At 38.0% G+C, this 14,174-nt stretch overlaps 1 protein-coding gene across 4 annotated transcripts in view; it reads left to right on the forward strand.

Moving 5' to 3' along the window:
- LOC116292375 (uncharacterized) overlaps positions 1–14,174 on the forward strand; it is a 64,988-nt gene that overhangs the window by 46,088 nt on the left and 4,726 nt on the right. For all 4 annotated transcript variants that reach the window (XM_031699684.2, XM_031699681.2, XM_089040812.1 and 1 more), the window contains 11 exons: positions 275–333; positions 1,659–1,822; positions 2,143–2,944; positions 4,134–4,767; positions 5,151–5,357; positions 5,891–6,016; positions 6,658–6,855; positions 7,384–7,644; positions 7,882–8,640; positions 9,372–9,605; positions 12,539–13,822. In XM_031699684.2, the coding sequence (XP_031555544.2) occupies positions 275–333; positions 1,659–1,822; positions 2,143–2,944; positions 4,134–4,767; positions 5,151–5,357; positions 5,891–6,016; positions 6,658–6,855; positions 7,384–7,644; positions 7,882–8,640; positions 9,372–9,605; positions 12,539–13,822 (4,728 nt within the window). The remainder of the gene's footprint in view (positions 1–274; positions 334–1,658; positions 1,823–2,142; positions 2,945–4,133; positions 4,768–5,150; positions 5,358–5,890; positions 6,017–6,657; positions 6,856–7,383; positions 7,645–7,881; positions 8,641–9,371; positions 9,606–12,538; positions 13,823–14,174) is intronic.

Consider the following 14,174-nt stretch of genomic DNA (forward strand, 5'->3'; position numbering starts at 1 on the left):
GGTCGTGTTATTATAGCTTGGTCCGTTACTAGATAGTAAATTAGGTGATTAGAGCCTTTTTTTTTTTTTTGTCAAACATCGACTAAACAAAAGAGAATTATACGCAGTTTAAGAAACGGAACCCCCCTTTGAAAAATCCTGGATCCGCCCCTGCACTCACCTTAACTGACCATCGGGTGCCCCCATATACGTGCCCTTAATAGTTCTATAAGATGTTGAGGGGACAGACTGTGGTTGGATAGATAGTGAGTAATTTATTTTTAATTTTTCTAAGATAAATCATCTCCTGAGGGACATCCCGGGATTCCTATCTGCCAAGGTTATTCGTTTCAAGTAAGTAATAATCTCAAGTTGAGTGGATTGAGACTGTAAACTAGGATTACCTGGGGGTTGGGTGTGACTGGATCAGGTCACTATTGATGTCGAAAAAATTCTGAATCCTAAGTGCATTATATTTCGGTTTGATTTAATAAATGTTCCAAGAACAATAGTTCCAATGCTCCTATGCATATCTCCACGTATATGTTTCGACTTCTACAGTAAAACCCCGCGTGTAAGAACCTAAAAGTTAAGAAATTTTTATTTTAAGCATCCTTCACATAAGAACCATTTCAGACTGCAATTTCAAAGTAAGTTCTTAATTTCCAAATATAAAGTTAATCTATTTTATTATATAATTACCAATGAAATATCTATTTTTCTCTATTTCGAAAAATTGATATCTTCACACGTGAAAATAACATGTTATTTTCACGTGTGAAGATAACACCATTGCGATGGCTATTCAAAAATACACGGTAAGAATTGCCTGAAAAAGCCAAAACATACTTCATTGATAATTATATAATAAACAGAATATTACATGAGCGCTTGGAGATACGAAATTTATCTTCTCGTGTTGAAAATCTCTCACTCGTTCGCTGCGCTCACTTGTGAGAGATCTTTTCAACGCTCGAAGATAAATTTCGTATCTCCGCGCGCCTATGTAATATCCTCTATTTATTTTCTTGCAAATAATAAAATACAGCACTCTGTATGTTAGAGTGCTTACACAGTGTCCATGAAATAAGATCTAAATAGTTACTACCTAACAGTTTTTATTTAGTACAGTATTTTATTTAATGATTTACTTAATGTATAAAATACCACGCTCACCAATACAAGTACTCTTTTTCTTACCAAAAATAAAAACCCATTTAAGAACCTAGATAGCCTGATTTCAAGTTAAGCACCATTTATATAAGAACCCGTTCAGGCTGACTTGGAAAAATCTAGGTTCTTACACGCGGGGTTTTACTGTATCTGTTGAAGTGTAGCTTTACCTGTAAATACCCGTGAGGCCAGGGAGAGCACTGATAGTTTGAGGGGGCAAAGGACGCACTTTCGAAAGCTTAACACAGGAGCCGCTGGCTCTGGAGAATTTAGCAAACACTTCCTGCGGTTTACAAGTAACTATAAAAACCTTTAAACCTTAACTTTTTTCGAGGGTTTTGCCTCTTAAGTGAATAATTGATAATATTTATGATATAATTAATAATAAGTTTCCACTCATTCAAATTGAAGTTATTACGGAAAGATGACAAATCGAGCTGTGATAAAACACTTACCTGACTTTATTCCCCTGCTCATGTTATAACAATGCAAAATTATATTTCTAGCCCCACATGGGATTTGGAAAAGGACCCATTTCATCAGACTGAAGCAGAAGTTGAAATCCAGTGCATTGAAAACACCACCAAATACCTTGAACAAATGTTGCAGTTCAGAATTCAGGAACATAAAGTGTTTCTCAACCCAAGCCATCTTCTATTCCATCATCCTCGTATGTATTGCACTTATAAAGAAATTTTTTATGCAATCAGAAGCAAGCAGTCGAAAAATATATATAGAGATCGCACTAATGATTGTTTGTTTGTGATCAAACTCATCATTCATCAGCTTTTTTCGTTTCCTTTCTTTCCTTCAAAAATTTCTTTATTTGTTAGTTAGTTAGTTAGTTAGTTAATTAGTTGTTCGTTTAACCGTTCGTTTAACCATCAGTTTGCTCGTTCGTCCGTTATTTCGAACTTTCACAAGAGTAAATGAAAGTAGAGTTCATTTGCTTTGAATGAAATTCAACGGAAGTTCTTCATTTCTTTACAGTTGACAAGAATGACAAATGCTCATCACCAAATGTCCAAATCAACCTGAACAAAAACCTCAGTCAAGTCAAGCGAATCACTACAGTAGACAACCTCACAGTGAAAGGAGACGTCACAAAATTAGGCTGCAAAGTCTACAGAAAAACCAAAATGAAATGGGAACTATCTGCTCTCTACAAAGAGGGCAACAAGTTCACCCGTTTGGACCATCAGCTGGGTGATGGCGATAGTATCACACTAAAGCCAAATCAGTTTCCTCCAACGCTGATGTTTGTTCGGTTTGTTGCGAACACCGAGAAGATTGAAGTATCCTCGTATGATTATGGAATAGTACAGATAGACCTTCCACCCCTGCAGGTAAACCTGACCGGGCCTACCAAAGTAAAAAAGGGCGAAGGAGTTATTATTTTAGACGGCTCTAATTCCTATGATCCAGACATTACAGAAAGTTCCAAAAATGAAACAATGACCTTCACGTGGTTTTGTAAGAGAGATGACGATTTCACGCATGCGCAGTACTCCGCACGACGTAGAGCTCAATACCTTAATCAATATCGCTATAAGACAAAATTCATGAGGTCAATGCCAGCTGATGTACCATTCGGAAGGCCATATAGTGATGATGGATGCTTTGGTTTTGGTCCTGGTCGATTGTCAACAAAAGAACCTAAACTTAAAGTCAACGTTAATCGGATGAAATCAAGACACAAGTATATTTTTACTCTAACTGTGACGAAAGGAAGAAGACGATCCACGGTGTACCATACACTAAAGCTTGAACCTTCTGTCTTCTTCAGGATAAGGTAAGATGAATTGTGATATACCTTTTTATCGATACGGCAGCCATCTTGAAATTTTACTCCTTTAATACGACAGCGAATTCAAAGACTTAAATATTCTTCTATAAAGCTCTTTATGGACATATTGAATTTAACATTAGTGACTTTGTCGTCTTTAGTAAGCATAGTAATATACGTAACTGTCTTAATCCTAGATTGATGCTCAATGTTCCTTTCTGTAACTCTAATACTTTTCAGGCCTCATATTTTAATCGCATCGTTAAACTTTGGAATTCCATTTGTAAATCTTCTCCTTCTACATGTTTTTCTAGTATAGCTAAAACCACATTTCAGTACATTACTTTTCTTTACTTGATTCTGTTTTTGATATTGAAAGGTCTTGTACCTGGTCTGCTTTTCGAGAATGTCCCTGTCATAAAGGTTAACCTCATAAAGTACACTAGTTTTATCTTAATGAACTTATTTTTCCTTTCTTGTTTTTTATTTTTACGCGGAATGTTATATTCTTTGCATATATTTTTACGTCTAATTATTTGAACATTTCATGAGGTGGTCACCTCGCATGGGTCTCGTGTCCCGTTCGTGACTTTCCTTTATGGGTAACTATTATTATTTTTTCTATTCAACACAATATTGTAATATTAGTTTCCCAATAAAGCTGTTAAAAGAATAGATAAATAAATAAATTAGACATTATGGGATGCTGAGGGGATAACTATAGAGAATTCAAAGACTGTACACCTGTCAGGGTGTCTTTTCATAGAATTTAACGCTTTTCAATGAGAAGCACATCTAACAAGCAATTGAATTTGCTGGTATACTGAAGGAGTTGGAACAATTACTTTGAAAACGTAACCCCGCCACTCTATGTCTAACAACTTTACAACGTTTGCTTCCTCGGCATCCCATAAATCAAGATGGACGCCGTATCAGTAAAAGGTATATTAACTTTAGTCAAACCAGCTCGTGCGTTGCTATCAATATCCAAAGATTCATTTTATTATTGGAAGTTTGATTTCCATTTTACTTTGAATCTTGCACAGAAACCGCAATTTTAGGAGTATGGAGGATCGCTCCCTCGCCCGTCTCTCCCCTCCCTTCCCTCCCTCTCCTTCCTTAACTACGGTACTAATCTAGCCTGATTTAAATAACAAAGCAGCGATGAAACCTTTATTTCTCTCTTTTATATCAGGTGCTCAAAAAACTGCGTGCGCGGTGGCAAAATCAGCCGGTCAAAGAAAGTTTTCTTATCGACCACATGCATCGCTAAAGAATGCCTTACAATTTCAAGCTACAATTGGATTCTGTTCAAAGAGACCCGGAGCTTCCTCAACGGGTCGATGTGGCACAAGACAAAGAGTGTAGTTCCTTACACTGAAGGGTTTACCGACGTGAGTAGCTTGATAATGACGGATCTCCAGAAACTTGGTGCTAATGAAAGAGATTTTCGAATTAAAATCAGGTCTGTGATCAAGCTGACCGTAAACAATTACAAAATAGAAGAAGAGGACGAAATGGTTTTGAAGCTAAACGCACCTCCATTTTCGCTCTCAAACCCAAAATGCCGTATCTTACCAGAAATAGGAAAGGCGAAGTCCACAGCGTTCAATATCAATTGTGGCAAATGGCATGACGAGGATGATAAACTATCCTTCGAGTATCGGTACAAGCGGTCCAATAATATCGTTATTATAAGTAGCGGCTCTTCGTCCAACGTCACGGCAAGGCTCCCGATAGGCGTGGGGAGTGATAACTTCTCTATTCCCATCGAAGTGAGAGTTCATGACCTTTCTGGAGATTTTACCAAGGTTACTCTCCGAGCAAAGGTACAGATCATATTAGAACGTCTTTGAATTCCGCTGTGGTCTTCGATCAAGACACATTTACTCAGGATTAGCCTAATTTTAGTGTCTGAATATTCAAAAATACCAACGGTAAAGTGAAGAATACACAGCTTTAAAAATAAAAATTGAAATTCCGCGTATCTCTATTTGGACACATGAATATGGCTAGCCCTGAGCAACAGAGGATTCGAAAATTGAATATAAATGTAAGAAACAGATCTGCTCATTGGCATCAGCTACGCCTCGTACTTCTCCTAACACTTCTCTTGTGTTCTGCCAACCCCCGTGCTTTATGTCTACACACAGCACGAGCGCGCGTTTTATATTTCTTCAGTAATGCAAGACGTTTGCACTACTATCCACAGGTGAATGAAGTGGACCTCAATGATTTCGCTATAATTTTACATGGCATAGTGGACGAAAAAGACAATGAGTTGACCAAGCAAGACAACATGGAACAGAAACGAATACTATCGATCGCCGTGCTGTCACTAGTGGACAAAACACACGATGGCGATAAGGAAAATGATCTTCGGAAAAAGCTTGGAGTGAACAAAGAAACAGCAAGAAAGGTAACAGTCATCGGAAGAACTCCCATTCCCCACCACCATCACCAAATAAAGTCGCAAGAAAAAGTCGAAAACAAAAAAAAATCAGTGCTTGCACAGCATTGTTGTACGGTGCCTGTTTTTTGCAGGGTCTACGTCCTCGCCTGAAAAAAAATATTAAATTATTTTGCTTTTAAGAAGATGCAATATCATTAACTGCATTTTTAAGATGAACGAGAGGGAGGGGTATTGTGTAGGTGTACCCTGTGTATTATTTTTTATTTTTTTAAATCTAACTTTGCCACGAGTTCAAAATACGATTAAAAAAAATATACAAGTATAAATACATGTTTTAAGGCAGGAAAACCGCAACAGGTAAGGCCAATTACTACGTACCCTTAAATGAATAAAGTCAGGGTCTTATCAATACATTTAGGAGCAGTTAGTTAGCGTCAAAGGACTGAGGACTGAGAAGCAAATTGAATTTCCATGACGTTTTAAAAAGTGTAATTCTGTAATTTTATGATTGATTATTTCTTCTTATGTTTGGTTCAAAGTTGAAGGACGAAATCATCAAGCAGATCGAAGGACACCCGGTGTTAGACTGGCAAGGAGCGACCCAAGTCCTGACTGTGGTTAATTTGGCAACTGGGGAAAAAGATGAAACATCTGACGACGTCAAGGTAACAAAACATTCAAATATAATACCTAATACCCCGAACAACCTCTAGGCTGACAAAGTCAGGGCTCGGCTAACTCACAGATCGAATTGAAATTTAGCTTTTTAGATTTTACAAAAGGAAAACCGGAGAATCCATCTTCAGAGAAAAAAATTATTATCAAGGCAGACACGAGTGAAAAACGTCTGCGCATGCTCTGAATCCGTATGCAAATTAGTCAAAACATAAGTAAATTTGACTTTCAAACATGCCTAATAAATTGCACTTCACAAAATGCCAAAACTTAGTGTCCATGCTAGAAACTTAAGGCTAATTCTTTCATATTGTGTTTGTTAAGACATTATCTTGATCTGACAAAAGTATACTCTCGAACTTTTTTGTAGACTTTGAGAAAACAAACATTTTATTTTCTAACTCAAACTCTTCAAAATTCTGAGAGAACGTCCTTAAATGCACACATGCGCAAACGTTTTTCTCTAGTGTCATCAAGGCAGAGACCTTGCTGACACTAGAAATCTAACCCCACAATTTGCTTGCGCGCGCAGTTCTAGTACACGGACGGATGGACGGACCTACGCATAAATCGACCGAAAAGGATTGAATTACGGAGATTTTCGTTCAAAATTTCTTGTTTTGTATTCCAGAGTAAGGCGCTCAAAATGCTGGATAAGGTCAAAGACTTCATTGCCTCAAAGATCCGTAGCGACAGTACTATGACGGAACTCAAACAGAGCATCACGACTAACTACTTTGCCGGCATCGGGAATCTCCTGCGGACCTTTGCAGCTTCAATGCGCTTCTATCCTGATATGTCAATGTTAGCGCAGGAACAGATGAGAAAGGTATTAATGGTGATATAAATAATCACTATCACATGTATAACAAAGTTCATTCTGACTTAGTTTGGGTAAATAAATATAACACAGTAAAGCAAAAGACTGCAACTCGTGAAAACGCCTAGTAAATGAAAACCGCGGTATTTTAAAAAGATGAAAAAGTTCTATTGTATTCGATTCTTGTCTACCAAAATGCTCTACCCAGTCTCCCTCGGGCAGATTAGAACCCAGTCTTCCATTTGTTTCTTCCAAGGGCAATAAAGGTAACGAACTGGCCTGAAATGGAAAAACAGTACTAGACCTATACGTTTCAACCTATTGCTTCTATAATTAAGTATAATTTAAATTATATATAATGCAAAGATGCTCAACGGAAGATATATTGTATTAAATATATCCCCTAATATTGTTTGAGCGCGAGGCTAAACGTTACATACAAAAGAAACACCACAAATTCATCAAAAAAGGTGTTTTTTATTTTATTTATTTCCCGTTAGCCTCGCATTTTGCATGACACGATTTTGTTGTGTTTAGAGCAAGCAATACACTGAGGAGGCTTTGAAGCAGTTACGAAGTCTCGGAACCATGCTACTGGCTACAAAAACAGTGGATGAAAACCTGAGTGTCTTTAGCACGAAGTCTATATCTCTAATCATTTCTAACAATTCTCCCTCCATGCTGAGAGAGATGTCTGGTTCTCTCATTCAGTCGGGGAGTAGGAAGGTGACCTTTCCTTCGTTCGGGGGCATATTTGATGGGAAAAATGGGAGCCAGCTGTCTTCTGTAAAGTCAAAGGTAGGTGGGGCTTACTAAAAGGGATTATGTCAGGGAGCAGCTGGTGGAAAAATGCAGTGTGAAGACTGCCAGATGTTGGTGACTATTGATGCCAATTTCTTAGCCTTACGGTCAGTTTAACCGGAAAAGAAACAAAGGAACGAGCAAGTTAAAAAGTAGTCAGACAGAAACACAGACAGACAGACAGACAGATGGACAGAAACACACGCGAGCAATTATTCTGATTTTCATCCTCAGATCATCATGTTCTCTAATAACCCCTTTCTCTGGGACAAATCTACCACATACATCAACTCGTGGGCCGTCGATATTAATCTCTACAATGACACGGGTAATCACCTTGAGATCTCTAACCTCAAGAACCCAGTGGGTATATATTTACCAGAAGACTCGCCAGAGACGCTACCCAAAGATCAACCAAACTTCGTCAAGCCAACAGAAAACTCATCAGATGCATCTAGAATGCGCTACCATAGCTTTAACATCCTCTACAGCCATTCTACTGCGATGATAAAGATCAAACCAGAAAATGACAGACACTTTCAGGTGTATGTAAGCGCGGGAGTACGACCAACGCCATGGGATTACAACTTTACGACGATCATCCCGGACTTTTCGGCCTGCCAAAAGACATACAAAAATGAAAGTACGAGTTACGTCAATTGCACAATGGATCCCTATATGTTCAATGTTTCCAGTACAATAACTGGAAAAACTGGTAACCATTTTGTTGGAATCAGGTATCTGGACTCCGAAACGCCAAAGCAGGAGGAAGAAGAGATTCATCATAGGAATAGAAGAGATTGTGGACCAGGAAGGAGAAAGAAAAGATCCTGTGTTGGCGTGAAGGATCCTCCTACTGTACCTATCCCGACCATGGTGGTTATTCCTGATTATAACGCAACTACTGATGCTAACTATACTATGTCCATTTCACTGGCATCTTGTATGTACTGGTCTGAGAAGGAGCAGAAATGGAGTGACTATGGATGCAAGGTAAAAACACATTCTTCAGATTGGGAATTAGTGCAAGGGGTGTATATTGCAAGTGGTGTATATTGCAAGGGGTCTATATGCAAGGGGCGCACATTGCAATGGATCTATATTTCAAGTGGTCTGTATTGCAAGGGGTGAATATTGCAAGTGGTGTATATATATATATATACATACACAGCCATTTGCAAAAATTATGGCCGCTTCCAATATATATACAAGTATATCAAAAATATATCAAAAACTATGGGATAGCCTCCCTTATATTTTTTTCGAGTTGTCTATCACTAGGGCTTTCTGAAACAAATATCAAGAAAGACACCCCGCCCTGTTTGATATACTTTCGATATGCTTGTATTTATATTTGAAACGGCCATAATTTTTGCAAATGGCTGTGTATATATATATATATATTCTCTGGGTTATCTGCTGGTTTACCTCTGTCTTCAGAAATATCTCGCAGAATTCCAGTTCGAACAGTCACTTTGATCATTGCAGAAGGTGTTTCAGAGATCAATCTGTGAGTTAGCCGTGCCCTGACTCTGATCATTGCAGAGGTTGTTTCAGAGTTCAATCTGTGAGTTAGTTGTGCTCTGACTTTGACAAGGCCAAAAGTTGTTTCAGGGTTCAATAGAATTATATGAAGTCTTTGAAACAAATAAGCTATTAATCTCATTCACTTTAGTTAAACTAAATTGATCTCATTAATCTATTATATATTTATTACTACACAGCCGGGTCCATCCACAAACAAGGGCACAATTCAATGTCTATGTAACCATCTCTCAGCTTTTGGTGGAGACTTCTTCATCGAACCAAACCCAATCGACTTTGACAGAGTTCTGCTAACGCTAAAGAACCCTAAAATCGAAGATTTCGTCGTTATGACAACCGTGATGACAATTTTCATCTTGTACTTCATTGGACTTCTGTTTGCACGAAGAGCCGACAAGAAAGATGAACTAAAGGTATGCATGGCATTTGCAGATTTGACCGTCCCCGAAAAAAATCGGCTTGAGCTGAGTTTGGGCTCCCTTTGTTAGGATCTGACGTAATAACGTCCTGCCTATTAATATTTCTGAGCCTTGTGATTGGATGAACTGTATGAAAACCCTGGATAGACATTTCAATGTTTTCATAAAAGTTAAGAGGGGTTGTCAGCAAAAATCAGACATTTTTGCAAATCCGCGGCAAGGGTCGAAAATTTGATTTTGCTAATATTTTAAACTTAGGTAGGCCTTAGTGTAAGTAAAACCACTGTGTAGTTTGTTTGGTAAAATATGGCTTAGTTTTCGAGAAAATCGAAGAAAAGAGTTTTGAACTAAATTCGCTAATTTTCGGCCGATAATTTACATCAACTTTAACAGCTTATCGCGACCAAACAAAGCAACCTAGCACTGTAATAAGACTAAATAGTAGTTAATTGGCATCTTAAGAAACAATTTGTAGAGTTTTAGTAATTTTGGTGAAATTTTTCGATTTTTACTTAATTTATTTTTGGAGCACATATAAAACTCCTCTTAAAGTGGGGTAAAAATAATCAGATATTTTTTCATGTGCGACGAAAAATTTTTACCAAAAAGACAACCTGAATTAAAGTTGAAATAATGATTTCCACGAATCATGCAAAATTTTCTTGGGGAAATTATTTTGCGCGTTGCACCACAGCCTGTAAGTTGTAAGAAACTCACGGATTTTATCTGTCGGCGAGTTCAATCAATTTACATATTGTTTACTAATATAAACGAATTCATGTTGACTTTCTAAGAAATAAAATAAATAAAAACGATTTTAAAGAAAAAATAAAAGTTCCTGGACTTATTCTGAAAGAAGTTGAAACAGTAAACTCAAACTATAAATTAAATTTGCTCAAAATTCACTCGACTAACCCAAAATATATACTCTCACCAAAATAGTATAGCGCGTCTATGGTCTGAAAATAATAGCATGATTATTTTCATCAAAATATACAAATATTCCATAGTTGATTCATGTTTGGATTTTAAGAATTCTTGCAATGATATATTTTTTACTATGATTTTGGGTTTACATAACAAGACACCCTCCAAAATAACAACAAAAGAAAGTTTTTAAAATGTCATGGTTCCGGTCGGTACCAATTAACGTTGCACGCATGAAATTGACAAGTAATTGTTGTCCAATCATGTTTATGTTTTGCAACATAATTCCTTTAGTTGGTTATTGCGTTGCTTGTAAGTACACTAAATAGAATGGAGATTTGCCGTTCATTTAAAACGATTGTTGGAGGAACCTGTGGATTCGACAGAAAAGATCGAAAGCAAGACACCACAGTTATACCTTTACAAGTATGTAAAAAAGAAATCAATGCCCATATAGATCCGCATTTCAGTTTACGGGCATCGAGAATGAGATAGATCTGATTCTTAGCCGAGCAGCCGCCATATTTACTTCGCCAGAAGATATCCGTAGTTGGACTGTTTGTCCCCTGCATCGATCCAAACTTGGGCTAGGATGGGCTAGAGGTAATAACGCCAGGTGTAGAGTACCCCCTGCACTCTCTAATCACAGTAAAATCAAGGGAAAGTGGCCAAAGTGCGATAGGGGTATCGATTAGATGAGTGCATTAACACTTGTAAGTTAGAACTAGTAGTTCACTACAGAGGTTTTCCATATTCTGTGAACTCAGACATTTCATTGGCTTGTTGTGAAATTGGTTTTTCACTGCCGCCACTCAAGAACATACAAGGTACGGACTTATTATTTCTGATTGATGGCAGCGAAAAACTAAATTTAATTGTGCAGCTCAATACCACTCTAACCACATCGAATTAATCGTATATATTTTGGGTTAGTCGAGTGAATTTTGAGCAAATTTAATTTATAGTTTGAGTTTACTGTTTAACTTCTTTCAGAATAAGTCCAGGAACTTTTATTTTTTCTTTAAAATCGTTTTTTTTATTTTATTTCTTAGAAAGTCAACATGAATTCGTTTACATTAGTAAACAATATGTAAATTGATTGAACTCGCCGACAGATAAAATCCGTGAGTTTCTTACAACTTACAGGCTGTGGTGCAACGCGCAAAATAATTTCCCCAAGAAAATTTTGCATGATTCGTGGAAATCATTATTTCAACTTTAATTCAGGTTGTCTTTTTGGTAAAAATTTTTCGTCGCACATGAAAAAATATCTGATTATTTTTACCCCACTTTAAGAGGAGTTTTATATGTGCTCCAAAAATAAATTAAGTAAAAATCGAAAAATTTCACCAAAATTACTAAAACTCTACAAATTGTTTCTTAAGATACCAATTAACTACTATTTAGTCTTATTACAGTGCTAGGTTGCTTTGTTTGGTCGCGATAAGCTGTTAAAGTTGATGTAAATTATCGGCCGAAAATTAGCGAATTTAGTTCAAAACTCTTTTCTTCGATTTTCTCGAAAACTAAGCCATATTTTACCAAACAAACTACACAGTGGTTTTACTTACACTAAGGCCTACCTAAGTTTAAAATATTAGCAAAATCAAATTTTCGACCCTTGCCACCCGATGTTTGATTTTTGCTGACATGCCCTCTTAAAACGCTGGGGCGGGGGTTTCCATTGAGTATCAATGTAAACCCGAGTAAGTGTGTTTTAACTGGTTTGAAAAACAACCAAGCCCTATTTCTAATTTTGATGTAGGGTTTGAATTTCGATGTAAAACCTCTCTCGTGGCATTAATTTATCCCCGCTCTCCCCTGTTAGTATGCTGAATTTAAAACCCGGGACAAGTTTTCCATCAAAATTCAGAAATTCAAACCCGACATCAAAAATAGGAAAGAAATAGGGCGTGGTTGGCTTATAAAAAAAAGTAAGTCAGTACCATTGTTATTTCAATTAAGTACAAACAAGTCTATTCATTGTTATTTTTTTGCAGACCATCCCAAATGTATACCTTACCGACCATGGAGATACCTTGTACGAGATTTCGGTCTTTACTGGTCTCTGGAATGGTCAAGGAACAACAGCCAACGTAGGGGTCATCCTATACGGCGAGAACGGCTACACGGATGCCATCAACCTCAACGACTCTACCATCAACAAGCAGTTCTTTGCTCGAGGAAGTATCAATACATTTATGCTCTATCTACCAAAGTCCCTTGGACCGCTCTATAAGATAAAGATTTGGCATGACAATAGCGGGGAAAGTCCAGCCTGGTTCCTGAGAGAGGTGGTGATAGCAGATAGGAAAGAGGATATAGAATGGCATTTCCTAGCCAACAAGTGGATTGCTCTTGAAAAAGGCGACGGAGAAATCGAGACAGAAATACGCGTCGCGGAACCGAAAGAAATTGAGAAATTTCGGAATGTGTTCCATTCGAGGGCATCGCAAAGTTTGGCAGACGGCCACCTGTGGGCATCCGTCTTCATGCGACCTCCCCAGACCTCCTTCACTCGAGTCCAACGACTCTCCTGTTGCCTGTCAATCATTTTTGCTACCATGGTAACCAATGCCATGTTTTATCAGTTTGGCGGCTCCGTGTATGATACGTTTCAGATTGGACCGTTAAAGGTGAGCTGGGCCCAAGTGAAAATTGGAATACAGAGCGCTCTGGTTGCCATTCCCGTCAACGCTATCATTGTCACGATATTCAGAAACGCACGAACTAAAGAAGATTCACAAGATGAGTACATGCGGGTGTCGGATGAGAACCTACGACGTCAAACCAAAAACAAAGGAATACCGCACTTCTTTATTTACATCGGCTGGTTTTTGTGCATAGGAACTTCCATTGCATCTGCAGTCGTTATCATTTTGTACAGTCTATCCTGGGGTGGAGAGACGGCCAATGAGTGGCTCACTTCGATTCTCGTGTCTTTTGTCCAGGATATTTTTCTTACACAGCCAATCAAAGTCATTATTTTGGCATCATTACTTGCGTTGCTGTTAAAGAAACCACCGAATCCCGAAAAGCCACGCGGTTCTCCTCACTGGAAAAATAAAGTCAAGTACAAGAAATTTCTTCCTCCGAAGGGCGAGGCGCTGGAGGAGGCTCGAATGGCCCGCAAAAAGCTCCTTAAAACTGCCCGAGTGTTCATGGAAATTTCTACCTACGTTTTCTTTGCTATATTGTTGTTTATTATCTGCTATGGGAACCGAAAGTCCTCGAGATTTCAAATGAAGGATGAATTGGCGAGCAGAATGAAAGGTTACGATAAGGTATGTCGTATGTGCATGCAAAAATGTGCATGTAAATCTTTTTTTTTTTTTCAAGACCTAATTAGAAAAGATGTTAATACCTCAGAAGGAAGGGTCAAAGAGGCTTTTTTCCTATGAAGGTATTCAGCTTTGCAGAGGGAGGCTAAAGTAATGCAACCGGCGCGGAGAGAAAACCGTCCTTCAAAGGAAATGAAAAGTAAAAGTATTAAGTCCACGGCGACAACTACCGTTAGAGGTGATACATGCTATCCATATTTACTCACGGACGTTACACTAAAGCAAAATTCGTATGATCGTCCTAAAACAGCTTACGTTACGGATGTGACATATCATGCCGTTCTTTGTCCGAGCA

The sequence above is a fragment of the Actinia tenebrosa genome, unplaced genomic scaffold (genome assembly GCF_029948245.1).
Source record: "Actinia tenebrosa isolate PJP-AT-01 unplaced genomic scaffold, QUT_ActTen_1.0 PGA_scaffold8__29_contigs__length_14323225, whole genome shotgun sequence".
NCBI classification, from domain to species: Eukaryota; Metazoa; Cnidaria; class Anthozoa; order Actiniaria; family Actiniidae; genus Actinia; species Actinia tenebrosa.